General features: G+C 57.5%; 2 protein-coding genes across 5 annotated transcripts; one reads left to right on the forward strand and one right to left on the reverse strand.

The window, feature by feature from the left end:
* Positions 1 to 2,921: 2,921 nt before the first annotated feature.
* Positions 2,922 to 12,270, forward strand: NEIL1 (nei like DNA glycosylase 1). Of its 4 annotated transcripts, XM_012457649.3 has the most exons (10): positions 3,974 to 4,343; positions 5,105 to 5,560; positions 8,247 to 8,366; positions 8,458 to 8,521; positions 8,733 to 8,832; positions 9,818 to 9,945; positions 10,287 to 10,314; positions 10,467 to 10,528; positions 11,352 to 11,517; positions 11,661 to 12,270. In XM_012457649.3, exons 2-10 carry the CDS (start codon positions 5,127 to 5,129, stop codon positions 11,693 to 11,695), a joined length of 1,137 nt encoding a protein of 378 aa, XP_012313072.2. In that variant the 5' UTR covers positions 3,974 to 4,343; positions 5,105 to 5,126; the 3' UTR covers positions 11,696 to 12,270. The 4 variants fall into 4 exon arrangements, with proteins under 4 accessions (XP_064238796.1, XP_012313072.2, XP_064238787.1 ...); XM_064382726.1 differs by lacking the exons at positions 3,974 to 4,343; positions 10,287 to 10,314 and adding an exon at positions 2,922 to 3,823; XM_064382717.1 differs by lacking the exon at positions 10,287 to 10,314.
* Positions 12,271 to 12,800: 530 nt separating this feature from the next.
* On the reverse strand, positions 12,801 to 24,681 carry MAN2C1 (mannosidase alpha class 2C member 1). The gene is given in 27 exon segments (XM_064382701.1): positions 12,801 to 13,041; positions 13,118 to 13,227; positions 13,308 to 13,456; positions 13,612 to 13,691; positions 13,798 to 13,907; positions 14,594 to 14,737; positions 14,856 to 15,012; positions 15,094 to 15,198; positions 15,476 to 15,570; positions 15,779 to 15,876; positions 16,077 to 16,232; positions 16,362 to 16,447; positions 16,549 to 16,670; positions 17,036 to 17,159; positions 17,505 to 17,575; positions 17,577 to 17,651; positions 17,746 to 17,841; positions 18,067 to 18,183; positions 18,317 to 18,409; positions 18,773 to 18,883; positions 19,072 to 19,178; positions 20,454 to 20,643; positions 20,945 to 21,122; positions 22,663 to 22,733; positions 23,594 to 23,717; positions 24,127 to 24,252; positions 24,534 to 24,681. Coding segments are annotated over 27 exon segments (3,129 nt in total). The 5' UTR covers positions 24,641 to 24,681; the 3' UTR covers positions 12,801 to 12,914.
* Between the last annotated feature and the right edge of the window lie 281 nt (positions 24,682 to 24,962).

Genomic DNA, 24,962 nt, shown 5'->3' on the forward strand with positions numbered 1-24,962 from the left:
ATGACAATTAGAAAATCACTATTTCAGGCTGGGCATGGTGGCTCATGCCTGTAACCCCAACACTCTGGGAGGCCAAGGTGGCTGGATCGCTTGAAGTCAGGAGTTGGAGACCAGTCTTGGCAACATGACGAAACCCTGTCTCTACTGAAAACACAAAAAATTAGGCATGGTGGCCCCCACATGTAATCCCAGCTACTGGGAGGTCGAGGCTGCAGTGAGCCGAGATTGTGCCACTGCACTTCAACCTGAGCAACAGAGTGAAACCTGTCTCAACAACAACAAAAACCTAAAACTTTATTTTCTTTTGAGAGGATCTCAAAGCTAATTTTTGTATTAGTAAAGGCGGGGTTTTACCATGTTGGTCAGGCTGGTCTTGAACTCCTGGCCTCAAGTGATTCACCTGCTTCAGCCTCCCAAAGTGCTGGGATTGCAAGCGTGAGCCACTGTGCCCGGCCAAAAACCCAAAACTTTATATTCGTTGAATAGCAACTGCCCATTTCCTCCTCCTCCCCAGTTCCTGGCAACCACCATTCTCCTTGTTGCTTCTATGTGTTTGACTATTTAGATACCTCATAAAAGTGGAACAATGAAGTATTTGTCCTTCTGTGACCAACTTATTTAGTGCAGTGTCTTCGAGGTTACCCATGTTGTTGCATGTGGCAGTTTTTTTGTTTTTTTTGTTGTTGTTGTTGTTGAGACGGAGTCTTGCTCTGTCGCCCAGGCTGGAGTGCAGTGGTACGATCTCGGGTCACTACAACCTCTGCCTCCCAGGTTGAAGTGATTCTTCTGCCTCAGCCTCCCGAGTAGCTGGGATTACAGGCACACACCACCAAGCCCAGCTAATTTTTGTATTTTTAGCAGAGACGGAGTTTCACCACATTGGTCAGGGTGCTCTCAAAACTCCTGACCTCATGATCCGCCTGCCTCCCAAAGTGCTGTGATTACAGGTGTGAGCCACCACGCCCAGCCAGTATTTCCTTTTTTAAAAGGCTGGATAATATTCCATCGTATACCATATTTTGGGGGTAGGGGTGGGCAGGGATGGGGATGAGGTCTCACTCTGTCATCTAGGCTAGAGTGCAGTGGCATGATCACAGCTCACTGTCGCCTCCTACTCCCAGGCTCGAGAGATCCTCCAGCCACAGCCTCTAGAGTAGCTGGGACTACAGATGCATTCCACTATGCTCATTCTTTTTTTATATAGACATGGAGTGTCCCTATGTTGCCCAGGCTGGTCTTGAACTCGTAGGCTCAAGCGATCCTCCCTTCTTGGCCTCCCAAAGTGCTAAATTACATGCATGAGCCACCATGCCCAGCCTATATAAAATAGGCACATTAAAAAAATCTGTTACCTGTTGATAGACATCGAGGTTGTTTCCACATCTTGGGAATAATGCTTTAATGTGTGTTACCTCTTGATTGTGGTGGCAATTATATGACTATGTATTTGTCAAATATTACAGTCGGAAGGGCGTAAAATTTACTATATGTAAATTATACCTTGATTTAAACGAGAACAACAAAGAAATTGCTCCATAGATTATTTGGTGGTCACAAGGTATGAAGCATACATTTTCTAATGCAGAGGTCCGGCTGCCACAGCCCCAGTCTTATCAATTTCAGCCCCCACTGAAGTGGGACAACAGGATATTGGGTGCCTCCTGATATGATGCAATTCAAAGTACGAAACAGTGGCCAGGCACAGTGGCTCATCTCTGTAATCCCAGCACTTTGGGAGGCCAAGGCAGGTGGATCACCTGAGGTCAGGAGCTGGAGACCAGTCTGGCCAACATGGAGAAACCCTGTCTCTACTAAAAATACAAAGATTAGCTGGGAGTGGTGGTGCATGTCTGTCATCCCAGCTACTTGGGAGGCTGAGGTAGGAGAATCGCTTGAACCTAGGAGACAGGTCGCAGTGAGCCAAGATTGTGCCATTACACTCTAGTCTGAGTGACAGAGTGAGACTCCATCTCAAAAAAACAAAATATGGAGCAGCACTTAGGAAGTATCCCTGAATTCATATATAATCAGGCCTTTAGATTTAATTCCCAGCATGCAGGATGAACCACAGAGGTTCAATCTGTGACAGTATCAGTGACACCCTGAGGATACATTCAGACAAATTCAGAATGTGATGCAGCATCTATGTCAAAGGACAACTGGCTGAGACTCTTCAGAAACGTATCACGAAGACCAAAAAAAAAAAAGTAGGATGAAGTGGGTGGGAGAGGGAAGATAGTTCCAACTAGATTTAAAATTATTAAAAAGACATACTCCTTGATTGGAATCTGCTTGAACAAACCATCTATAAAGAGATTTTGAGGGCCAAGCACAGTGGCTCACGTCTGTAATCCCAACACTTTGGGACACTGAGATGGTAGAATTGCTTGAGCCCAGGAGTTTGAGGCCAGCCTAGGCAACATAGTGAGACCATGTCTTTACGAATCATGAATTAGCCAGGTGTGGTGGTGTGTGCCTGTAGTCCCAGCTACTCAGGAGGCCGGGACTGAGGCTGAGGATCACTTGAGCCTGGGAGGTCGGTGGCTGCAGAGAGCCATGATTGTTTCCTGGGGGACAGAGCGAGACCCTGATACATACATGTGTATATATATGTGTGTGTGTGTATATATGTGTGTGTGTGTGTGTTTAATTGGGACAATTAGGGGAAATCTGGATGTGGATTATTAGATGATATTAAGAAGTTACTGTTGGCTGGGCATGGTGGCTCACTCCCGTAATCCCAGCACTTTGGGAGGCCAAGGCAGGCGGATCACTTGAGGTCAGGAGTTCAAGACTGGCCTGGCTAACATGGCAAAACCGTCTCTACTAAAAATACAAAAATTAGCTGGGTGTGGTGGCACATGCCTGTAATCCCAGCTACTCAGGAGGCTGAGGCAGGAGAATCACTTGAACCCAGGAAGTGGAGGTTGCAGTGAGCCAAGATTGTGCCACTGCACTCCAGCCTGGGTGACACAGTGAGACCCTGTCTCAAAAAAAGAAGTTATTGTTAACTATCTACTGTCTTAGATATTGTCAACTAATATCAAATTATTGTTAACTCCATTTATTTTGGCAGAAGTATTTTCAAGTAAATTAGACAAGTCATGAAGCCACATAATTTTTATTATGCCTAATGAGAGGAAGGTAAGCAGGGAAGTGTGAAGGAGGGGAAATCGCGGCGATGGGTCAGGCACACACTTAGAATGAAGTGCAGACTCCACACGGAGGCCCTCCCAAGGCCCAGCCGGACCTGACTGGGGCCCTGTTTGCTTCTCTGTCTCCACCTCCTGGCACTACCCGCAGCTACACTCCAGCCACACAGGACTTGGAGTTTTCAGTGGCCAATCTCTTTCTCCCCTCAGGGCCTTTGCACTGGCTGTTCCTTCCGCCCGAGTGTCTGTCGGGTTTCCTCCTCTCTGCAGGCTGACACCTCTTGATTTCAGAGACACTCTCCCCACAGAACCGTCTGAAGTGGGTCTACCTCCCCGCCTTTTTTTGTTGCTTGGCTGCCCTTCCGATCTGGCAGGCAGTGACGATGTTTGTTTATGAGTCGGGTCTAACCGTGCGTTGGTGCTTAGGGTCCCCAACGGGTCCCTAGGGCCTGCGCGCACCGCGCACCTGTGCACACCCTGCGCGCAGCTGCAGGCGACTCCGCTCTGGCTCGTCGCTGCTGTTTCCTGCTGGGGGTTGCTGACCCTGTCCCAGGCTAGCTGGGTGACTTCCCCCAACTGCAGACAGGGGCGACCCGGGGCCTCAGACCTGCTCCCGCATCCGCCGGCGCCGGGCAGTGGGAAGCCAGGTTTCTCCGCCACCTCCCGGCCAGGTAACTGCCCCGAAGCCTGCCCCACAGCCTTCAGCTCCCCGGCTCGGGAACCTCACCTTGAAGAGTTGCTACCGCCTCCCTGAGGGACTACACTTCCCAGCGGCTCCCAGCGCGCTTCCGGGTGCCGCCTCTTCTGGCATTAACCCATTAGTGGATGCAGTGGCGGCAAGGGGAACCGAGTGCCGGTTCCCGGGGTGGGGGCGTGCAGGATGGAGGTGCGGGGGTGCGCTGTAGGGCCAAGGAGAGGATGGACTTTGGAGGGCCCTGAGGAGAAGAGGAGCCAGGATTAACCGAGGACAGGGTCTCAGCGGGAGCATGGGGAGGGCGGGCCCTAGAGCGCCGCTCCTCCCCGTTCTCCCTCAAAACAAGCCCTGCGAGCCCCAGGCCCGCGTAGGCGCCCAGGTGCGGAGAAGGCCAGGTACAGGGGTCTGCCGTCGTTAAGTGCCCCCTTCCACTCGAGGCGCACCTTCGCTTCCCATCCGGAACCGCCCAGCACAGAGGCAAAGCGGGGAGGGCGAAGGTGAGGAGTGGGTACCCGCACCCCTGGCACCAGGCGCTGTCGCGGGCCCTTAACCTCCCCCGGGCGCCCGCTCTCCTCCTGCGGAGCAGTGGGGGCGGCTCTAGCGCAGGGTGGCAGCCCCGCTTCGTCCTGGCCCCTGCCCTGGCCCGGGGGTGGCCGCGGGGGTGTCCGGCCCGTGGGGCAGGCTCGGGGCTCGCTGCGGCCGAGCGTCTGAGCGTCCGATCCCGCGGCTCCCCCGAGCCAGGCCGGGCTGCTCTCTTTCCTTCTGTCGTGAGCCGACAGATCCAGCGCGTCATTGGTGGGGTGGGGGCGCAGGGAGGGGCGGCCACGCGACCCTAAGACCCTTTCAGATGGTGGGAGGGCCTGGAGAAAGCGACAGCGAGCGCGGAGGGGAGGCTCCCTTAAGTGTCCGGGACAGAGGGACAGCAGAGGCCAAGGCGGAGATGAGAAGAGCCAGTGAGAGCGGAGCCCGGAGGAAGCGGGGCGGGAGCCGCGGCCACGCACGGGTTCGAACTTTCCTTTAAACGCGGCAAAAGCTCACGGAAGGAAGCGGTTAGCGGCCCGGCTCCCAGTGCCCTGGGCTTTCCAGGCTCTTGTCCTGGGAGGGGACTGGGGGCGGTGGCCAGGCCCGTACTTCCCCGCCAGCCGCATCTGGCTGCGTGCCCCTCCGACCCTCCGAGTTCTCCTCTAAAAATGGGGCTGACAGCCGCTACCTCACAAGGTCCACGCCGGGCTCATCCTGCTGCCTTCCTCCCCGACAGGACTGCGCCACCCTCCCTCAGGATGCCCGAGGGCCCGGAGCTGCACCTGGCTAGCCAGTTTGTGAACGAGGCCTGCAGGGCGCTGGTGTTCGGGGGCTGCGTGGAGAAGTCCTCCGTCAGCCGCAACCCCGAGGTGCCCTTTGAGAGCAGCGCCTACCGCATCTCGGCTTCCGCACGCGGCAAGGAGCTGCGCCTGACTCTCAGCCCCCTGCCTGGGGCCCAGCCCCCGCAGGAGCCGCTGGCCCTGGTCTTCCGCTTCGGCATGTCCGGCTCCTTCCAGCTGGTTCCCCGCGGGGAGCTGCCACGCCACGCCCACCTGCGCTTTTACACGGCTCCGCCTGGCCCCCAGCTCGCCCTGTGTTTCGTGGACATCCGCCGGTTCGGCCACTGGGATCTTGAGGGCAAGTGGCAGCCGGGCCGCGGGCCCTGCGTCTTACAGGAGTACGAGCAGTTCAGGTAGGGCCAGCACCAGGTGTGATGAGCATAGTCACGGGCTCCGCACCTGGCTCTGTTAGTGCCTTGTTGGCCAACGAAGGGCTAGTGTCTGCCGCTTGTGGGCCTCAGTCCCCTTATCTGCAGATCAAGACAGTGTCCCTGTCCTGGGTCAGCTCCCCGAGGCACTGGATAAGGAAACTCAAAACTAATTGGGGGCTAGGTGTGGCGGCTCACGTCTGTAATCCCAGCACTTTGGGAGGCTGAGGCGGGTGGATCACTTAAGGTCAGGAGGTCGAGACCAGCCTGGGCAACATGGTGAAACCCTGTGTCTACTAAAATACAAAAATTAGCCAGGCATGGCGGCATTTGCCTGTAATCCCAGCTACTTAGGAGGCTGAGGCAGGAGAATCGCTTGAGCCAGGGAGGTGGAGGTTGCAGTGAACCGAGATAGCACCGCTGTACTCCAACTCTGTCTCAAAAAATAACTGATGGGGGAGGAGAGAGGAAAGCCAAGAGGAGGATGGGTCGGTACTGCCTGAGGACAGGTGGCCAGTTAGTGTCAGAGAAGCTGGGGCTCCCACCCTCAATGCCACACTACCTCTCAGGGCTCCCAGGAGGCTGAGAAGGTGGAGAGGCTTTAACATAAGAGGCTGAGCAGAATTGTTTCAAGGGGGTGGGGAGGGGACTGCCTCATGACACGTTTCCACCTTGGGTTTGTGGTCTCTCACATCCTGCCTGCCCACTGGTCTGTGTCCTGTGGTCTCCTCTGTGCCTCTTCCCTGCCTGCAGGAGGGTGTCACAGCCCCACCTGCGATGTGATGCAGGTCACCTCAGATGGCGCGGTGTTGACAGCTTCTTTCCTCTGAAGGGGAAACACGTATAAGCTTTGCTTCATGACAGGCCTTGTTCTAGGGGCTCGGGGTACAGCAGTGAACAAGATGAATGTGGTCCCTGCTCCCACAGAACTGATGTTCAGATAGGGTAGGCGAATGAGAAATGGGCAGAGGCGTGCCCGAGGAAAACCCAACAGGTGAAGGAGGTGGAGGATGACTCAGGCGAGGGTGGGGGTGTACTGGCAGTGGCCACTCTAGGGAGGTGAGCTGAGGCCTGACTGATGAGGATGAGCCAGCCAGAGGAAAGCATTCCAACTGGCAAGAGATGCAGAGGCCCGGAGTGGACTTCTTCCTTTCTTGGGGAGGCTGTGCCGTTAGTTGGCCCTTAGGAGACATGGATGCCTGTGGGATGGATCCGGGATGTCTCCGACGCCTTAGAAGGCAGTTGACTCCTGGCCTCCCCAGACCCCACACACATCCCCAGGGAAATGTCAGTCTTTGGGGATTCCTCCCACCTCTGCCTTCCTGGGGAGTCATGCCACAAGTTAACTCTGCCAGCTGGCTCTGACGTTTCTCTCAAACAAACAGTGAGCATTTGCGCTGTTTCCTTAGTGCTTCCGCTGGGTGTGTGGCGACTGGCTTCCCTCAGGGACCAGGGCGCCTCCCAGGCGACCCTTGTACCTTCACCCCAGGACTCTGTCTTCTGGCCCACCCATCACACCCATCAGTCAGTCAGTCTTGCCATGACCCTTTCTCGAAAAGAAACAAGATGCGCATCCTCTTCACGGTGGGGAGGAGACCCACGGCCCTTGGAGGTGGGGCGGGGGCTCTAGGGCCCTCACTGGTACCTCACCTATCTGCTGCACAGAGCCAGAGAACATCCAGGATCCTGAGAAGAGTGGACCCTACCAATGGCGAACCCACATATAGTCTCATCCACCACCAGTCCTACACAGGGAACTCCAGACTTCAGACGTGAGGTCCTGTGGACACAGTTCTCATGTCCTGAGGAGTCTGCAGTGATAAACACACAACCTCATATACATCCGCGTGTTGCTTTTATTTATTTATTTTGAGACAGGGTCTCGCTCTGTTGCCCAGGCTGGAGTGCAGTGGCGCCATCACAGCTCACTTCGGTCTCAACCTCCAGGGCTCAGATGATTCTCCCACCTCAACCTCCTAAGTAGCTGGGACCACCAGGGCACACCACTCAGCCCCTGGCTACTTTGTTAAATTTTTGGAAGAGACGTGGCCTTCCTTGTGGCCTAGGCTGGTCCCCTGGGCTCCAGCGATCCTCCTGCTTCAGCTTCCCAAAGTGCTGGAATTACAGGTGTGAGCCACCACACCAGCCTCACATTACTTTTGATCAGTATTTTTAAAAAATAAAACAATTTATTTTTGTTTTTATTTTTTGAGATGGAGTCTCACTATTGCCTGGGCTGGAGTGCAATGATGCAATCTTGGCTCACTGCAACCTCCGCCTCCCGGGTTCCAGTGATCTCCTGACTCAGCCTCCTAAGTAGGTGGGATTACAGGCATCTCCCACCATGCCCAGCTAATTTTGTATTTTTAGTAGAGACAGCGTTTCTCCACGTTGGCCAGGCTGCTCTCCTGACCTCAAGTGATCTGCCAGCCTCGGACTCCAAAGTGTTGGGATTACAGGCATGAGCCACCTCACCCAGCCATCCTTTCACAATGAATTTTAATCCCCTATGTTCCCATTTAACAGATAGGAAAACCGAGGCAGGGAGCAGAGGAAACTCTGGAACTCCCAGCTTCCTTCCCCTTGCACCCAGAAACAGGTTCTCTGAGCCCCTCTCCCCATCCATGGAGGGTGGAGATCGGTCTTATGCATCCAGATTGTGTCCCTCCAGGGAGAATGTGCTACGAAACCTATCGGACAAGGCCTTCGACCGGCCCATCTGCGAGGCCCTCCTGGACCAGAGGTTCTTCAATGGCATTGGCAACTATCTGCGGGCGGAGATCCTGTACCGGTCAGCAAGCAGGCATGGGCATGGGGACGGGTGGGCCAGGTGTGTCCACATTCCCCACTGCCTAGCATGGCTTCCCCCGCCCCCACTCCAGGCTGAAGATCCCGCCCTTTGAGAAGGCCCGCTCGGTCCTGGAGGCCCTGCAGCAGCGCAGGCCGGTGAGCCCCAGAGAGATGGAGCACATGTGCTGCCACACTGGTGTCCATGCGGGCTGCCAAGTGGATGAGTGGGGTCAAGTGTCCCCAGCTTAGCTCAACAATGGGGCTGGGGGGTGTGAATGGCCCAAGGTCCTGCCAAGCTCAGAGGGAAGGTCAGCTGCCTTTACATGGCCCCGTTGACAGACAGGTCCTGCCCCTGCCCCTTCCTCAGAGCCGGGAGCTGACACTGAGCCAGAAGATCAAGGCCAAGCTGCAGAACCCCGACCTGCTGGAGCTGTGCCACTCAGTGCCCAAGGAAGTGGTCCAGCTGGGTGAGACCAAAGATGGAATGACCTCTGCTGGAGCAAATTATTGTGTAACCCTGGGGCAGGTGTCCCTCTTTGGGCCTGATTCACTGGCTTGGAAGTTTGTAGCTCTAGCTGTCACTCAGTGGACTAGGCCTCACTTGTCAATAGTGTTTCCTGGCCGGACGCGGTGGCTCATGCCTGTAATCCCAGCACTTTGGGAGGCTGAGGTGGGTGGATCACAAGGTCAGGAGTTTAAGACCAGCCTGGCCAACATGGTGAAACCTGTCTCCACTAAAAATGCAAAAAATTAGCCGGGCATGGTGGTGGATGCGTGAAATCGCAGCTACTCGGGAAGCTGAGGCAGAATTGCTTGTACCCGGGAGGCAGAGGCTGCAGTGAGCTGAGATCAGGCCATTGCACTCCAGCCTAGGCAACAAGAGTGAAAACTCTGAGAAAAAAAAATATGTTTTCTCAACCCATGAGACAGGACAAGGATTCTTTTATATATTCACACACACACACACACACACACACGTATATATATTTTTGGTAGAGATAGGATCTCACCATGTTGCCTGGACTGGCCTCAAACTGGGCTCAGGTGATCCTCCCACCTCTAAGTGGCTCAGCCTACAGGCCCACACCACCACACCAGGCTAATTTAAAAAAAAAATTTGTAGAGACACGGTCTCCCTATGTTGCCTAGGCTGGTATTAAACTCCTGGCCTCAAGGGATCCTCCCACCTCAGCTTCCCAAAGTGTTGGGATTACAGGTTTGAGTCACTGCATAGGGCCAGGACAAGGATCCTTAACCCCCCTCCAGGATGGGAAAGCCGTGGCTGAGTGGGAAGACGCCAGCTGAGGTCACATCACCAGAGGAGGGAGAGATTGGCCCCTGACTCAGTCCATCAGCTTGTGTAGCTGAGGTCTGGGCCAGGTCTAACCAGCCTCCCCGCTCCTCCCAACCCAAGTCTGCCCTCTGATCTCTGCCTGTTCCTTTGTCCCACAGGGGGCAAAGGCTACGGGTCAGAGAGCGGGGAGGAGGACTTTGCCACTTTTCGCTCCTGGCTTCGGTGTTATGGCATGCCGGGCATGAGCTCCCTGCAGGACCGGCACGGCCGCACCATCTGGTTCCAGGTTGGGCCCTGTTCACACAGGCAAAGAGACCCGACGAGGCTGATGGGTGGAAATGAAACCTGGGGTCACAAGAACTGGGGTGGAGATGCTCGGGCCTGTCTAGACCCTCCAAGGACCGCACTGCTCCTGAGGGTCATGCCCCTCCCCTCCCTTGCCAGTGAAAGTAGCCTAAGGGCAGGGCAGCTTTGCTGATGTGGACTCGGACATGGGGGAGGTCCTAGAGGCTTTCTGGGGCAAAAGCTACACTTATCTGGAAGGGTGTGTGTGAGTCCTGCGTCTCCCAGGAATACTGCCCCTGCGAGAATGCAGGCCAACTCCTGAATTATCCCATCCCACTTTAGGGGGATCCTGGACCCTTGGCACCCAAAGGTAAGCTACTCCTAATGTAATGGGCTGAGAGCAGAAAGGACTTCGCGCCTGCAAGGGTTACAGCACCCTTCTCCACCCTATCCTCCTGCAACCCTGGGAGTCCCCCCCGGGGCAGGACAGGACCCTCCAACTCCAACATCAGTGTCCTGCAGGGCGCAACTCCCGCAAAAAGAAATCCAAGGCCACACAGCCGAGTCCTGAGGACAGAGTGGAGGTATGGCTGCCCGCCCCGCCTCCTCACCTGTACTCCTGCCCTGGCTGCCCGCCCCGCCTCCTCACCTGTACTCCTGCCCTGGCTGCCCACCCCGCCTCCTCCCTTTCACTCCAGCCTTGGCTGCCCGCTCTGCCTCCTCCTCCCCTGCACTCCTGCCCTGGCTGCCCGCCCCGCCGCCTCCTCCCCTGTACTCCTGCCCAGGCTGCCCCCGCCCCGCCGCCTCCTCCCCTGCACTCCTCCTGCCCTGGCCGCCCGCCCCGCCGCCTCCTCCCCTGCACTCCTCCTGCCCTGGCCGCCCGCCCCGCTGCCTCCTCCCCTGCACTCCTCCTGCCCTGGCCGCCCGCCCCGCCGCCTCCTCCCCTGCACTCCTGCCCTGGCTGCCCCCGCCCCGCCGCCTCCTCCCCCGTACTCCTGCCCTGGCTGCCCCCGCCCCTCCTCCTTGTCCCCTGCACTCCTCCTGCCCTGGCCGCCCGCCCCGCCGCCTCCTCCCCTGCACTCTTGCCCTGGCCGCCCACCCCGCTGCCACCTCCCCTGCACTTCTGCCATGGCTACCCCCGCCCCGCCGCCTCCTCCCCTGTACTCCTGCCCTGGCCGCCCGCCCCACCGCCTCCTCCCCTGCACTCCTGTCCTGGCCGCCCGCCCCGCTGCCTCCTCCTCCCCTGTACTCCTGTCCTGGCTGCCCCCCGCCCGTCGCCTCCTCTCCTGTACTCCTGCCGTGGCTTCGCCCCCCAGGCAGCTGCCTTACCCTAAGAGGGCGGGGGGAGTGGCGAGTCCTAACCAACCTCTGCAGAGCCCCTTAGGGACCCGTGCCTCCTCCATCCAGGACCCTCCACCTCCAAGCAAGGCCCCTTCCAGGACACGAAGCGCAAAGAGAGACCTTCCTGAGAGACCTGCAGCCCAGCGGCCTGAGGCGAACAGCTTCCAGCAGGACCCAGAAGCTCCCAAAATCCCCAGGAAGGGGAGGAGGAAGGGACGACAGGCAGCCTCTGGTAGGCTTTCCTCAGCATTCCCAGAAACCAGCTCCACAGGAGAGGATGGGATGGTGGCCTAGGAGCCTGTGAATGAAGCTGGGAGAGAGGCTGTCAGGGCAGCCCCGGAGTCTGAGCTGACGTCTCACCTTTTCTTCTCCTAGGCCAGCGCAGACCCCGGAAGGCCAAGGCTGACTGACACCCCATCCTTGGAACTGGAGGGGACCTCAGCCTCTTAGCAGGAGGGGCTCTTTGTTTGTACCCACCCTTTCTTGTTGCTTTGCCCTGAATCTGGGGGTCTGTCTGAATTCTTGGAAGTGGGCAGTATCTGAATTCTCAGAAGGTGCAAATGCCCGACGGCTGCTCCCGGCACAACTGTGATGTTTTTAACTGCACCCCACCTTCCACATCCTTCAAGCTCATGTGAAAAATGCTGTATATATATATATATATTTTTTTTTTTTTTTGAGACAGAGTCTCGCTCTCTTGTCAGGCACCAGGCTGGAGTGCAGTGGCACAATCTCAGCTCACTGCAACCTCCGCCTCCCAACTTCAAGCAATTCTCCTGCCTCAGCCTCCCGAGTAGCTGGGACTACAGCTAATTTTTGTATTTTTAGTAGAGATGGGGGTTTCACCATGTTGGCCAGGATGGTCTCGATCTCTTGACCTGGTGATCCGCCTGCCTTGGCCTCCCAAAGTGCTGGGATTACAGGCGTGAGCCACCGCGCCCGACAAAAATGCTGTATTTTTAATAAACTGATTGATAAATGTGAACTTGGCACCTCTTGGTATGAGCTGGGCAGGTAGGAAGGCCTGCTGTCTGGGCCTGGGGACCCGAGACCTACCTCCTCACAAGGCAAACAAACAGCCCGCATGCTAGTCCTCAAGGCTCTGGCTGTCAGAGGACAGTTTGCCTCTGCAGAGACGACAGCCCCTCAGAGGTGGTGTCTGGCCCCAGGCAGCCCGGGAGCCACAGCTCCTCCACTCCAGATTCTCCACGGTCCAGGGCTGCTCCCCCATCCTGGCAGGAGCCAGGCAGAACCTGCAGTCCGGCCGCTCCCCAGCCCCAGGCCCTCTGCCTGCAGGCACAAGGGAGGAGCTTCTCCACGCGTGGTCTCTTCATTGGCTTTTGGTCACTTGGGGTCCCCAATGTCTCTTGCAGGGGCTGCAACCCAGACCCTGCACACATAGGTACCTTAGGACCTTGCCCCTACCCACCGAAAACCATCCCACCCCAGACTTCCCACCCCCACCCCAAGCCTGAGGATGGGCCCTCAGGGGAGCAGGCAGCAGCTACCAGCAGGTTCCTCATCCAAGGATTTATTCCACAAGAAGAGACTGATCCCTCTTTTAGGCTGGGGAAGCAGAAATTAGGAGTCCCCAAAGCCTTCCACAAACAAAACCCCAGCCCCAGGGACTCAGTGTGGCAGAGGCTGGAGCACGAGCAACAGGGTCAGCACTTGGAAGGGAGAAAAGGTAAGCTTCAGGCGGTTGTCCTGAAGGGGCAAGTGGCCAGCAGGGTCTGGTCGCTCCAAGAGGTCGCAGCTGGAGAACAGGAGGGGCCATGAGGGCTCTGCCAGGGCAGGACCTACCCCTGCCCCCACCTCGCGGCGCCACTCACAGGATGGCCTCCTGAACCGGCAGCGACAGGTGCAGGCAGCAGTCCGCGTGGCTGCCGTGGGACTCATACAACCTCAGGACCAGCGAGCGGCTCTGGGGACTGCTCTCAGCCTGCAGAGGGACACGGCTGGTGGTCGAGGCCGAGGGGCGCCCAGTCCGGGACCCCGCCCCCAGCACGTCCCACCCCTTGCCTGCTTGACCGTCTCCAATACGACAGCGGGTGAAGACAGGGAAAAGGCACTCCAGGAGGTGGCGGGCGCTGGGCCCGGGGCCGGCAGAGCCAACAGGGGGAAGCTGAGGCTGTAGGCAGCTTGGATAACGCCAGCATCTTGGAAAGAGCCTGGGATACGACCAGAAAGCGATGCTGGTGGAGAATGGGGGTTTCCCTCCCATGTCCCTAGGAGGGCAGGGAGCCAGGCTGCTGGGGTCTGTGCTCAGAGAAGGGCAGAGAGGTGTCTAGGGCTGCAGGAAGGCCCCACCATCCCCAACACTCACCCTTGTGCGGCATCAGCGCGTAGGTGAACTCGTGGCGCCCCATGTCAGCGGTAGCGTCTGGGGCTTTAGGCGCCCGCAAGCTGGGGTGAGGAGGGCGGGTAGGGGTCAGGCTGAAGCTGGTGGAATTGGGGGAGGGAAGACCCATGTCCCCTGCCAGCTCCCAGGCCTGGTGGGTATCCCACTCACAGTGAGAGGCTGAGGATGCTGCCTCGCACTGACGCGCCATACTTGCAATCATTGAGCAGGGCCAGCCCGAAGCCGTGCTCTGACAGATCCATCCAGCGGTGGGCCCACACCTGAGGGCAGATCCAAGACCCACGCGCTGGCCCTGCGCCTCTCCTTTTGCTCCCAGACTCCAGAGCTCCTGTCACTTGGCGGGGCGCAAGCTCTAGAACCACACAACTCCACTCCAGCTCCCACTCTAGGGGGCCCTGGGCATGCCACCCTATCTGCCTAAGCCTCAGTTTCCTTATCTGAGAAACGGGAATAAATAATAGTACTCACCCCACCAAATGATCATGAGGATCAAATTAAATGTTAAATTTTTTGGGTTTTTTTTTTTTTTTTGAGACAGGGTCTCAGTCTGTTGCCTGGACTGGAGTGCAGTGGTATGATCTCAGCTCACTGCAACCTCTGCCTCCCAGGTTCAAGTGATTATCCTGCCTCAGCCTCCCAAGTAGCTGGGATAACAGGCATGCGCCACCACACCCGGCTAATTTTTGTTTTTTTAATAGGGACAGGGTTTCTCCATGTTGGCCAGGCTGGTCTTGAACTCCCGACCTCACGTGATCTGCCTGCCTCAGCCTCCCTTGGCATTACAGGCGTGAGCCACCGCGCCTGGCCAATGTAAAGTGTTTAGTACAACGCACATGCTAGGAAGCAGCAAATGTTGATTATCCTCTTCCTCCCCAGCCCGTACAAAACAACCAGTCTCCCCAGCCAGGGGGGAGTCCAAGGCCACCCCCACCCTGCCATGTCAGACCTCAAATCGAGCCCAGTCCCAAGAGGTGTTGTAGTGGGTGGGCCGCTGCAGGTGCCCGAACTGGATCTCATAGGTGGCCTGGGAACTCCGCACACGAGCCGGGAACTCCACCTTCAGGAACTTGTGGGCCTCATGCCAGTGTACCTGGGAGCGGGATGGAGGGTGGGAGTAAGAGAAGGAAGACACACACCCAGGCCTGGGGCTGCCCCCTCCTTACCAAGCATGCTTGGGGAAAACAGCCACCCCCTCACCCCCCTCCTACCTCAGTGTGGAAACGGACATAGGGGCAGCCAACGTCCAGCATGACCTCCTGGCTAAGCCGACTATTGGGGCTGATCTGCAGCAAGAACCAGGCGCTGCCCCGCAGGCCGCCCTTGGTGCCCACTGCCAGGGTCCCTGGCTGGCCCAGCACAGGCTTCCTATGGGAGGGTGGACACACTGAGCCAGAGCAGACTGTGTTCCTGCCACCTCCACCGTCCCCACGTGCTGCCCGCCCATACCGTGTCTCCAGGTGGTAGTCCATGACGTCCCACGCATCCCAGTACAAGGGGACGTCATCAAACAGCACAAACTGGTTCCCCACGGCACCCTCAGCAATGGCCTCCCTGGAAGGACATGGGATTGGTGCTTACAACCATCTGACTTTGTTCCCTCCAGCTGCGCTTGGTGGGGTAGGATGGAGTGAGCAGACCCAGCCTGCCCGGCCTGCCCTGCCTTGCCTGCCCAGCCTGCCCTGCCTGCCCAGCCTGCCCTGCCCCATGTGTGGGTTCCAGCCCAGACCCACTGGTGGGTTGCTATGGGCAGTATTGTGGCCATGGGAGAGAGGAAGCAGGCTGGGATCCATTTGCCAAGCACTGGGAAAGGGCAGTGAGGAGTTGGCACCTGCCAGAGGCCACCAGGACCAAGGACGTCAGGCGGCCAGTTGGGTCCAGCCTCACTCGGATGATGCCATTGTCCAGAGTCACGGAGCCATCAGTCTTTGTGGGAGGAGGCCTTGAGGCTGAGTTTGTAGGGCCTTCCCACACCAAAAGTCCTCCCAGCCCAGCCCCAGCCCCACCCCAGCCCCAGCCCCATCCCAGCCCCAGGCCCGCCTCACCACTTGCTCCAGGCAGAGGAACTCAGGACCCCAGTTGGGTTAGAAAGCATCCCAGCACCACTCCTGCTCGCAGGGCATGCAGGACTCACCTCTTGCACTACGAACACAGGCTGCTGGGGCAGCAGGGGCTGCAGCAAGGTGGGGGCAGGAACAGGAGCATAGCCCATGCTGGGCACTGTCACCAGGGCTAGGGGTGAGGCCTGGGCATCAATGCAGCCTCCCTGACCTTCCAGGAAGTTTGCACAGGTGGGGGTCGGGTGGTGGAGAATGTGCTGCTACTCTCCAATCTGGGGCACCCAGGGCACAGACCCCCAGGGGTATCCCAGGCCTGAGCTGTCTGGCCTCCACCCTTCTGCCGCAGTAGCACCCCTTCCCCTCAGCTCGTACCTAGGCTGTGGGCCCCGCCCGGCTTGGGCAGGGCCATTACTTCAGTGCGCTTCCAGGGGAGGGTGTTGACGATGAGGAGGCCCTCGGGACCCGGCTCCCCGGCACATAGGGCTGCAGCCGCATTGCTGAGCAGTGTATTGCCATGGGAACGGATGTCTGAGGAGAGACTGGCTGGTCATGGGTGGGCAACAGGTCTGGAATGGGCCCAGGAGTATCCCACAGGGGAGACACCCCGGGCTCAGCCCTGGGGTTGGAGAGAGCGGGCAGGACTATCGTGAGCCTAACCTTCATAGTGGCGCATGGCATCCTCTGCCACCATCTGGATGCAGCTTCCGGTCACCACATCATGGAACTGGTTCAGAAGCAGGAGCCTGCAGGGGCCAAGGGCAGGGATGGAAAGGCTGGGAGGGGCAGCCACAGAGGTGTCCGCAGTGAGCAGTCAGGTGGGCGGCAGGGGCAGAACCGGGCTGACCTCCAGAGGTGCTGCAGCTGGGCTGCTGGGTACAGGAACTGGGCATTTCGGGCCAGGGCCAGGCTGCTGAGCAGCTCCACGTCGTGCAGGATCCGCTCACATTCCCGGTTCCCCTTCTTGATCTGAGCCCGGGATGGGAAGATCAGTCTGGAGCCTGCGAAAGTGTCCCAGGACACCTTCCAAAGCCCTCCCGTGCTCAGAATCCCTGGGGACTCCCCAGGGGCCTCATGACAAGGCCTCTGGCAGGTGACCTGCCTCAAATGCGTTTCCTCTTTTCCCTGACGCCCAAACCCCTCTTTCGTTAGGGACACTGCCTCCTCCACACTTCCGTGGCCAACCCAGGTCTTGGACTGCTCTCCTCCAAACTTCCTGGAACATGAACCTCTTCTCCTAGGTCTGGCCTGGGCTCTGTCCCTCGCTGCCTTCTCGGACCCTCTGCAGATCAAGGCCACACCCTCCCTGCATGGCCCTGCAGCCAGTCCCTGACCTGGGCGTGGGTGGTGTAGGTGCCATTGTGCAGCTCCAGGAAGAGCTCCCCGACCCACGTGCACAGCTGCCCGGAGCCGCTCTCCAGCGCCGAGAAGAGCTGCCTTGGAGAAGAGAGCTGCACCCTGAGGAGACCACAAGCCTGGGTGTCCCAGCCTTGGAGACCACACTTCTTCCACACCAGAGCAGAAAAAGGATCCAGCCCCTACAAACAGGAGGCACTCCGGAAAGCTCCCCGTCCACACAATGCCAGCCCTGGATGCCGTAGGAGACCTTCTCTCTCTGGTGGGCTGGAGCCCTTACCACCTTCAGCTTCCCCCCAACCTCAGGGTGGGAGTTTGAGGAGCCCGTGGTCTAGGATTGGAACAGGACAAGGCCCAGAGGAGGGGTGGGCCCCATGTCTGAGGGAAGGCAGGGCTCCTGCCAAGGGCCCAGGATGGGGCTGGAGGAGAGCCAAGGCCTGGCCTGACCTGGGCAGCCCGTCCGTATTGCTCAGGCGCTTCAGGCGGTCCAGCATGGTCTGAGTAGGGCCGCCACCCCCCATCCCCAAAGCCGAAGAGAAAGGCACTGTGGTTGGCCCGCCCCTTGTCCCGGTTGTTGGCCACCGTCTTCAGCACCTGGACAGGTGAGGGCAGGCCCGCGTGGGTCAGCCTGGAACAAGTCAGCCCTCTCCAGCCTGCCCCCACCCCAGCACCCTAGGTGTCCCCTCACCTCCTCCACGCTGCCCTGCATCCCATACGAGTCGCCAGGTGGGAAGTGGACCAGTACATGGGAGCCATCCAGCCCCTCCCAGAAAAAGGTATGGTGCTACCGGCAGGGAAACAGAGGCAGGGTGGAGCGGCCAGAGTCAGGGCTGAGGCAGAGGCAGAACCTCCAGACTTAGTCCTGCCCCTACCTGCTGTGTGACCCGCTGTCTGTGGGGAAGGGTTTGGTGGTCTCTCTGGGACCCCTCAAAAACGGGGAGAGGCAAATGGGCCAGGTGGGACTGAGGCCCACTCTGACCCTGACCCCCCCAGGGGCCTGCCTGCTCACCGGGAAGGAGTTCACCAAATTCCAGCTCAATTTCTGGGTGAGAAAGTGCCTGATGCCACAGCCACGCATAATCTGGGGGAGCTGTGCTGAGTAGCCAAAGGTGTCCGGCAGCCAGAACTGTGGGGAAGAAGGTCCTGGAGTGCAGGAACCGGGGCTCCCAGTGGCCTCCTCTCGGCCTCAGCCCCTCAGCACTCCGAGCCGCACACCGGCCCCATTTGCCCACAGCCTGCTGCAATAGCTCTCGGCCTACCTCAGAGCACATCTTCCCAAATTCCTGCAGAAAGAAGTTCTGGCCCTGCAAAAACTGCCTCACCATGGCCTCTCCACTGGGCAGGTTCCCATCCTGGAGTGAAGGGAGTGGGAGGCAGCACAGGTCAGCGCCAGCTGGGGAGCAGCAGGCGCTCAGGCCAACCCAACCCTGCAGGAGAAGCCAGGGCTGCTCCAACGCGAGAGCTCCAGCCGGACCTCAGGAAGTGCCCGTCCTTCAGGCCTCACTGTCCATCTGCCTCAGGGGGTGTCTGGGACTAGGCCATGCCACCTGTGACAGCCCTGGAGGCTGTAACATCCCAGGGACTAATGAGCCAGCCCTGCCCCAGAGGGGAACTGAGTGGCCTACAGAGTCACCAACAAAGCAGGAGGGCTGGGGCCACCTGAGGGAAGGCCATCGTCACATGGTTCAAGGCTGAGGGGTGCCCAGCGCACTTACCATCTCCACCCAGGTGCCCCCCACAGGCACAAACTGCCCACGGGAGGCAAACTCCTGGAGGCGGGAGTACAGGCCGGGGTAGTGGCTCTTCACCCACTCCAGCTGCTGCGCCTGTGGGCAGGTTGAGGGGAGCTGGGCCCAGAGTGACGAGGGCCCTACCCAGGGCCAAGCATCTGGGACCCAGTGAGTGGCTGAGGGTGAGGAGCAGCTCTGCCCCCAGGCCTGGAAAGCCCTCGGGGCCTGTGGAGCTCCAGGGAGGGTCACGTGCCTCCCCTGCCCCTTGCAGCTGTCCCTCTGACCTGGGAGCAGGCAAAGATGAACTCAGGGTTCCGCTCCATGAGCTGCAGGGCGGTCACCCAGCTCCGGGCACATTTCCTCACAGTCTCCTTGAAGGGCCAAAGCCAGGCTAGATGAGGAGGGGGTGGAGGGTGGAGGGAGCAGCAAGGCTGAACAGGCCCAGGCTGGGAATCCAGAGGGTCACCTAGCCCCACTCCCATCCCAGGCCCTTCACCCTGGAGGGCCCCCTGGTGTCCTTCCTGAAAGGTCACTTCACTCCAGCAAGGTGGGAGGAGGGGCTGGGGAAAGGAGGCTGGCAGTGCTATAAGACCAATGACACAGGTCAGGAAATGGAGGCTCCAGGTCCCGGAATAGCCTCAGTCCTCTTGGGGGATTAGATACCCCCAAGAGGATCCTACGAGAGGCAGCAGGGACTACCCTGCCCCTGCACACACTTGACGGATACCTGGGAACAGGGGCATGGCTCCCAGGATGGAGCCAGCTGTCCTGCCAGAGGTGCTGTAGGCTCTCCTGACCCCTAGGCTGCAGTCCCTTCCTTACCAGCCCCAAACCTCTCACACCCTACCCTACATCTTGGCACAGCAGAGAAAGCCCTTGTTCTGTGATCCCAAAACTTCAGCTGCATCAGAATCAACACCTTCAGGAGCTTGTCAAAAACGTGATTCCCCATCAAACTCAGACACCGCAAGCTTGTCCAGGAAGTCTCTGGAATCCCCCCCACCCAGCTGGAGTAAGTACCTCTTCTGTGCGCTCCAGTGCCCCAGACTCCCCACCAACATCACAACAACTCTGCCTGCTGATTCTGTGATCATCCGTCTCTGTAATCCTACACTCAATATCTAGCATGGGCCCCATGAGGCAACAGATTTTGTTGAAAGAATAAATGAGGCCAGGCATGGTGGCTCATGTCTGTAATCTTAGCCAAGGTTGGGAGGCCAAGGCAGGCAGATCACTCGAGGTCAGGAGTTCGAGGTCAGCCTGGCCAACATGGTGAAACCCCATCTCTACTAAAAATACAAAAATTAGCCAGGTGTGGTAACATGCACTTAGAGTCCCAGCTACTCGTGGGGGCTGAGGCAAGAAAATCACTTGAACTCAGGAGGTGGAGGTTGCAGTGAGCCCAGGCCACTGCACTCCAGCCTGGGTGACAAGAGTGAGACTCCATCACAATAAAAAAAGAAAAGAAAAGAAAAGAAAGAAAAAATGAATCCACAGCAAGCAGAGCCCACAGTCCAGCCCCCTCTGCCTCATTTTACAGATGGGGAATACTGAGGTTCAAGAGGGGCAAGAAGTTGCTGAGCATCACACAAGTGCTTCTAGGACACATCCAGGTCTTCAAGGGCACTCCTGCCACCCCAGCCAGCCCAACCAGCTGCTGTCCTACCTGTATCAATGTGGCAGTGCCCTGTGGCATGAATGGTGTGCTGGCTTTCACCTCCGCGTTGGCCAAAGAACCTGGAGGCCAGGGCCTGGGCCACCGGGAAGGTCTCGGGCTGGGCAGGGTTACACACGTTCACCATCTGGTTGGCTGTGTACAGGGCCTGGAAGCTGCGCTGGCTGTCCTTCCCAAGGCCCTGCAGGAGGGTCCTGCCCTGAATCCCCTTCGCAAGCACGGCTTCCAGACTGTCAGTCCCACTGGTCTCCTCAGGGCTCTCAGCAGAGGTCCCCTGACCTCTAACCCTTTTTCCCTGCTGGTCCCCCTGCTCAGCACCATCTCCCTTCTCCCCTTCAATAGGAAAATTCTCTCAACCCTCAAGCAGGTGGAAACCCTCTTCCTACTCTGGATTCCCAGAGTCCCACTTACCTGACCCAAGAAACAGCCTTCTTGGAGCAGGGCTCTAGAGGGTACCAGGGGGTCCAGGGGGTGTCAATTACCTTGGCTATGCCCAGAAGCAGCTCCAGATCCACCAAGAGATTGTGGACATCCCGGTGGAAGACGGCCAGCTCAGCCCGGCTCAGCTGGAACATCTTCTCAGGGTCAGGCGCTGCAATCATGCTTCCCTTCCCGGCCCCCAGGAGCCCATTGCAGGCCACTTCCACATAGAGGGTGAGCCTATAAACATGGAGAGGCAGCCTCAGGCCGAGACAGTGGCACAGGACTCTGGGGACTTGGGGAGGGGGCACCCAGAAGGCATCCAGCTGAGCCCAACCTGTCTGCCTCCAGGATCCACCACCCAGAGGAACCCCCAGTAGGTTAAGAGTGCATGTGGGAGGGCTGTGCCAGAAACGCCAGACGGATCCCATGGCCTGCTATCAGGGAGGATAAGCAGCGAAGTTTGTAATCATCTAAATGACACTGCTGTTTAGTCTTAGATATTTCCAAAGTTGTCTTTGCAAAGCACTGCCTTGGCCTTGCCTCTTTGCATATTAAAAGCATGTTTGGATCTCTCAGGCTTGAACTTTCAGACTCAAGCTCTAAAACCAGCATGACCAACACGGGCAGGCCATTCACTGGAGAACAGGCTGGGCTGTGGTGCTGCCATACTCAGTCTTCAGAGAGCAAACATGACTTCCTCAGGGAGGCCTTCCTGACCTCACTTCCCCGCTAAGTCTAGAGCAAAGTCCTCAATGGAGCACCCAGGATGTCCCTCCAGAGCCCTCAGTGTTGTCATATGTGAGTAGATCTGTCTCCCTTTGTTGTCAAGTACTATTTTATTCACCCCCATACTCCCAGTATCTGGAAGCATTTGAAACAGGGTTCAATCAATATAAAACACAATCATAATGTCTAAGAAGTGTTTTTAATTGTGTCATAAAATACCCGTTATAATATGGAATGTAAGAAGTCAGGATACAACAGGAAATAGAATCTGAACTAATAAAAACTATGCTGGAAAGATACACGAAGAACATGAATACTGGGCCAGGCATGGTGGCTCACGCCTGTAATTCCAGCACTTTGGGAAGTTGAGGCGGGCGGATTACCTGAGGTCAAGAGTTTGAGACCAGCCTGGCCAACACAGTGAAACCTCGTCTCTAATAAAAATTCAAAAAATAGCTGGGCGTGGTGGCGCACACCTGTAGTCCCAGCTACTCAGGAAGCTGAGGCATGGAATTGCTTGAACCTGGGAGGCCGAAGTTGCAGCGAGCCAATATTGCACCACTGCACTCCGGCCTCGGTGACAGAGGGAGACTTCATTTCAAAAAAGAACATGAATGCTGAGATGTTAATAATGGCCAGCTCTGTTCTAGGGAGTGGAATAACAGTAGCAGTTTGCTTCTTTGTGGTTTCCTGTATTTACCACAAGAAGGCAAACATTATTATTATTATTATTTTTTTTTTTGAGATGGAGTTTCGCTCTTGTTACCCAGGCTGGAGTGCAGTGGTGTGATCATGGTTCACTGTAGCCCCGACCTCCTGGGCTCATGTGATCCTCCCACCTCAGCCTCCCAGGTAGTGTGAGTCACTGCACCCAGCCCATTATTTTTATGGTTAGGAAAAAATTATGCTTTCTAAAAGCAAGTGATGAGATGTAAGGATGATTGTGCTGGAGCAGAGGGGTGCTTCTGAGATCACTCTGGGCCTCAGCTACTCCTTGCTCACTGGTACTCCCTCCCTGACAGCACTGGTCAACCAGGGCACAGGGACTCACCTTCGGGGGTCTCCTTCCCCCAGCCTGTCAGTCAGGACATAGCTGGTCTTCTCACCCTCTTTGGTTAAACCCTAGTAGGGAGGGGAGTGAAAGAGATGAGGCTTGAAGCCTTTGGACAGCTCAGGTAAAGTGTCCTGGTCCCCACCAGTCCCCAACTCTGGTTCCTCCCTGCCAAGCAGGGTCAAGATTGACAGATCAGGGACCCCGGCAGATGCCCCAACTCCCATGGCAGCTGGCACCATGACCACCAAATAGCCCCTGTTTCCTAGTGGCAAAGCCCATGGTCTTAGGGGAAGGGTACTGAGAAAGGGTTAGGTGGCCTGAGTGTGGTTTCTGGTGGCCTCTGCACCCCTAAATAAATACCTGAAAAGAAACTCTATCAAGTCAGGAGTAGGTTTACTGCATTCCCTTCTATACCCTAGTGCTTAAGGGTCTGGCCCAGAATGGACACCAGGGGATATTTGCTGAGCCAGTGAAGGGAGGGAGAGAAGGAAGAACAGTCTTGACCCCAGATTGACAGTCAATCCAATATGAAATGGAAGCTGTGTGAACCTGAGTGAGTGAACTAACCTCTACACATCTCAGTATCTTAATCAGTAAGTGAGTATAAAGACCTACCACATAGGAGTATAAGGACTGAACCTGATAAGGTTGGAGAATGAGCCAGACACTTAACATTGGTTATAGCTGGGGAATGGGATGGGTGATAGGGAACTGTTTGAAATGTTTGCCTATAAGTTTGTATTACATATAATAAAAACTAAGGACCAATTACACAGATGCCAAAATGGCAATTTCCCTAGTCCTGAAATTGTGATGCCACCCTGTGATGCCATTCAGCTGTGGCTTCTCCAGAGTCTACAGGAGAAGGGCTGTGGTCATTTCAGGGCTGAAATATGGCCATACCTGGCCCTATGGTAGGGCTCCTCACCTGGACAGGCTCCCCTTCACGCCACACCAGACCTTCTCCATCACTTTCCCAGCAAAGGTGAACTTCCTGGCCTACCCATGCCTCTGGGATGGTCAGCTCCACCCGGAACCAGCAGGTCCACCATCTGCAAGAGAGCTGTTGTGATCGGCCTAGAAGTAGAAGCCCTCTCCTGACATCCAACACCTTTAACCAACACCTTGGATAAAGTGTTGGCAGGGGCCTGAGACTCTCCAAGCATCTGCAGTGTCACAAGGTACTCAGCTTTGAGCCACAAGAAAGGAGCAACAAGGTGAGCAGCAAGATGAGGGAAAGAGGCAGAAGTTATCAGAGATCCGTTAGGGTGCCCAGAAGCTGCTACGAGGGGATGAAAACCCTCCCCTGAAGAGAACCAGGGAGCTGTTCCCAGCAGAGGGTGCTGCTCAGTCCCACGTAGCTGTCTAGGGCAGAGGGCGGACAACGAAGGCGTGGCCAGGAGCTGGGTTGGGACGTCCCTTGGGCCCGCTGGCCCCGCCCACCAACTGGGCGTTACCTACGTGGGTCCGAAGCGGTCGCCGACCTGCGCCGGCCGAAAGTCCTGCTGGACTGCCTCCTGGTAGGGAAGTCTCTCCGGTGTCAGGAAGCTTGAAAGCGCGGCCACGGGGCAGCTGGCCCCAAAAAGCCTGCGTGGGACCGACCGGTGGGCGCGTGCTGAAGGCCGCTCCGTTTCTGACCGGGGGTCAGCTGGCCGGTGGGGCCGCGCTTTCCCTGGATCCTCCACCAAGAGGGCTGCCTGGCCGCGCCACGGCACATTCCACTCCCTACCCCCTCCTCCCTGGCCCGTCTTGTCTGCGGCGGGCACTTCGTCCCCCGGCCCGGGTGGCTGCAGTTTGGGTTTCCCCCCGGAAGTAAAGGCTGAGGCGCACGGATGCGGTCGGCCGGCTGCCGTGACCTGGGACCACACCTGCCGCGGAGGTTACAGTCGGTAAAGTAGAGCGGCGACACGAACTTCTCTACCCGCTCCAGAGTGGTGCGCCAGTGCTTCAGAGCCGGCGCCGCTGCCATCGCCATCGCTGAGCTCTCGCTCCTCTTTCCGGAAGGCCCCTGGCGCTGCTGTTTCGCTCCACGGCAGGAAACCAAAGGTTCCGGCGTCCAGAGGGCGCCTTCGAGTCCCGGGCAGCTTTTCGTGGAACACCAGTGGCTCTCGGAAGCCCAGGTGCCGTCTGAATGAACGTTGAGCCGAGTTGGAAGCTATAAACTGCACTTTCGAGGCTCTCCTATGCTGTCCGAGCTAGTGGGCCGCAGGCCAAATCTCAAAATAAAATGGGAAACCTATTATTAGAACTCTCAAAGGTTTCGGGACAGAGACTTAGGCCCTTCGGCAGGAAGGGCA

Source organism: Aotus nancymaae, unplaced genomic scaffold (genome assembly GCF_030222135.1).
Source record: "Aotus nancymaae isolate 86718 unplaced genomic scaffold, 86718_ANA_hifiasm-v0.15.2.pri h1tg000003l, whole genome shotgun sequence".
Lineage (NCBI taxonomy): Eukaryota > Metazoa > Chordata > Mammalia > Primates > Aotidae > Aotus > Aotus nancymaae.